The sequence below is a fragment of the Mus pahari genome, chromosome 22 (genome assembly GCF_900095145.1).
Source record: "Mus pahari chromosome 22, PAHARI_EIJ_v1.1, whole genome shotgun sequence".
NCBI classification, from domain to species: Eukaryota; Metazoa; Chordata; class Mammalia; order Rodentia; family Muridae; genus Mus; species Mus pahari.
In genome coordinates this window covers 20,577,121-20,580,458 of record NC_034611.1, presented here as the reverse complement: position 1 = coordinate 20,580,458, position 3,338 = coordinate 20,577,121, and the positions used below count along the sequence as shown (strand labels likewise).

The 3,338-nt window shown below is 42.6% G+C and overlaps 1 protein-coding gene across 2 annotated transcripts in view; it reads right to left on the bottom strand.

Annotated features, from left to right (window-relative positions):
• Virma (vir like m6A methyltransferase associated) overlaps positions 1-3,338 on the bottom strand; it is a 63,782-nt gene that overhangs the window by 49,653 nt on the left and 10,791 nt on the right. For both annotated transcript variants that reach the window (XM_021221958.2, XM_029533279.1), the window contains exon 3: positions 378-464. In XM_021221958.2, coding sequence (XP_021077617.1) covers positions 378-464 — 87 coding nt within the window. The remainder of the gene's footprint in view (positions 1-377; positions 465-3,338) is intronic.

The window sequence follows — 3,338 nt, the reverse complement described above, 5'->3', positions numbered from 1 at the left end:
TGTAGACCAGGCTGGCCTCGAACTCAAAAATTCGCCTGCCTCTGCCTCCCAAGTGCTGGGATTAAAGGCGTGCACCACCACATCCAGCCTAATATAATTTTTAAGAATCAAAAAGCTGCCTTTTCCAGATCAGGTTAATAATAAATCATATAATAGTGTCATGTTAATGATGCATGCACATACACGTAAAAAAGCAAACAAAAGATGGCTATTATTTCACACTTAAGCTTTTTGTTTTGTTATTAAGACTCTCATGAGGTTAGCATTTTCATAATTCCCACAGAGAAAATTGTGTCTACCACCAGATACTTCCTACTATCTACACAACAGGGGTCTGTTAGTAAGGTTCCTGATACAGTGACTTCGTACGTACATACCTTCCCAACCTATCAAAAACTGGAGCACTTGGTTTGCTTACATTATTGAAGAATAAGTCTAGTTGAAATGTGTGAGGAGATGTTTCCCTGTAAAACAAACAAGAACAAAACGTCAGCTCTTTTAACAATTAGTCCTACAGTAAGTACTACTGCAAAGATTTAAATGTAAAACATCAAGTGATGTGCTTATTTGAACAGAATCCTATCTAATTCTCAAGTCATTTAAGTATTATTTAAAGTGACCTTTTAATCAGAAGAAGGCACACCATAAAACTAACAGGGATCGCAAAATGGCTCACATGAGAAAGGTTCCCACCACCAAGCCCAATAACCTCAATTCAATCCCCAGGACCCATACAGTAGCAGAAGAACCATCTCCTGAATGCTTCTCTACAATTTCTACACACACTGAGGCATAAACATGTCCATACCCACATCCACACATCCTCTCCACAAACATCTCAAAAAAAATGAAATAAAATAAAAAAATAAAAACAGTTTAAAAACCACTACTAATAAAATCCAAAGCCAGATAAGCTGGTGTGTGCCTGTGTCCCCAGCACTTAGAAAGGTGAGAAGATGAGCTGGGAAGTCTGCAACAAGTTCAAGACCAGCCTGGGCTATACAGTGAAAACCAAGGCAGAACAGAAAGAACAAAAGAGGGGCTGGAGACATGACTTAAAAGCAAATACTTCTGCAGAGGACCCAAGTTTGGTTCCCAGAAACCACCCTGGGCATCTCACAACTGCAGGTAACTCAAGCTCCAAGAGATCCAATTCCCTCTTCTGGCTTCCATGGTACCTTTCTTTACTCATATGCAGGTGTGCTTGCGCGCGCGCGCGCGCGCGCACACACACACACACACACACACACACACATACATACACACACACGGTGGTAGGGTGCAGTGGGAGAGCCTAAACATAAAAATTAGGAGCAGAGGTGGTGCCCGCCTTTAATTCCAACACCCTGGAGACAGAAGCTGGCAGATCTCTGGTCTACAGCCATAGTTCCAGTACAGTCAGGACTGCTACACAGAGAAACCCTGTCTGAAGATCAATCAATCAATCAATCAATCAGCCAATCAAAATAAATCTTTTTAAAAATACATCAGGCTGGGTTTTATTAATCCCAGCACCCAGGAGGCAAGCTAGCCAGCCTGGTCTACATACAGAGCTAGTTCTAGGAGAGCCAAGACACAACACCCTGTCTTGAAAACCAAACCAAAAAAAAAGTTGGATCCTTTCAGGACAGAAATATAGGAATTTTGGTTTTACCTATGTATTTCTAACTCTTATTGTTTTTCTCTTTTTTTTTTCTTTTTTTTTTTTCTAACTCTTATTGTGAGGGGAAAAAATTATAAAGTACTTTTGAGTTTAAGATTCCAGGCTTCCTGCCAGGTGGTGATGGTGCACACCAGACTTGGATCTCTGAGTTTGAGGTCTGGTCCACAGAGCAAGTTCCAGGAGACACAGGGCTACACAGAGAAACTCTGTCTCAAAACAACAAAACAAAAACAAAAACAAATAGACTTCAAGCCTCATGGCATCAAGATGGCTCATCAGGCAAGACAGTTGCCAAGGCAGGTGCTCGACCTCGATTCCTGGGGACCCACATGGTGGCAGAAGAGAACTGATTCCTACAAGGTGTCTCCTGACCTCCACCCATGGCTCCATGACACATGAAGGGCCACACATACACACATAAACTTAAATGTGTAATAAAAATGGGTAAAAAGACTCCCTGCAGGTTTCTTCTTATGTTTGTTTTACTCCATTAATCTTTAAGTTGACTGTTCTTCATGTTAAGCATGTGTAAACATTTTTGGTACTTTTATATCTAGTTACAACATAAGGAGCCATTCACCCCCAGCTAAAGACAGGGAGCTATTCTCTGCAAGGGGCAGAGATATGCTTTTCCTGCTGTGGTAGCCAAGCTTCAAGATGTCTCCAGTGACCCATGCTTCCTGTTACTCAGAACCTATACAGTCCCCTCCTACACTGTTCTAGAATCTGTAACTAAGAGAATAGAGTAAAACTCGCAGTGTGTCACTTCCAATAATAAGTTACAGGACACACTACCTGAGGCTTCTTCCTGGGAATGCTCACTTGTGCACCGCTCACCCTGGAGGAAGCTCTGTTATGACTTGAGCAGGATGGATCTCCACAGAGAACATCTGCTACTAAGGAACGGCAACTTCTCACAAGCAGCTACCTAAGTGAGCTCCAGGCAAACTCTCCACCCCATTCCCACTAGAGATAAGAATTGCAACCTATACCTTGACTACAAAAATAAAGGAAATAAAACAGCTTAGTACAAGCTGGAGGTTAATGCAGCTGCCTTCTTCAATCTGTTTTCCAGCTCGTTGTTGTTCTTAGGACAGTCTCTTAGGAACCTGGAGTTTGTTGTTTCCTCTAGACTGACTAGTCACAAGCCCCAGGAATCCTGTCTCTGCTTTCTCAGTGCTGGGATTACAGGTTCTGCTATCACTGTTCTTTTTAACAGGGGTGCTAAGATTGAACTCAGGTCCTCATACTTGTGCTGAAAGAAATTAACTAATTGAGCCATCTAGTCTGTAGACTGCGGTCTGTAAACAGGGAAGGGCAGGTGAAAGCTAAGACTAGAGCCTGTGATTGACTGGGCAGTGGAAAAAGAAGGCAGGCTGAGAGTTTTAGACATGGGACAGAGGGAGAGACAGAGACAGAGACAGGGAGAAAGGGAGAGGGAGATGGAGATGAAGAGACAAGATGGAACCTATAGAAGAGGAAGATGGACTGGATCTACGTGGCTTGAACGAGTCACAGGTAGCTATGGATATCATAAAAGAGCAATAGAGTAATGTAGGGCACATCTGTCCAACCTAGGTGGGCAGTTGGTATAAATATCAATTGAGTTTTGCATTGAGTGGGCATTTTAGGGATTAAGAATTTATGGTTGGTGGCCCACGCCTTTAATCCCAGC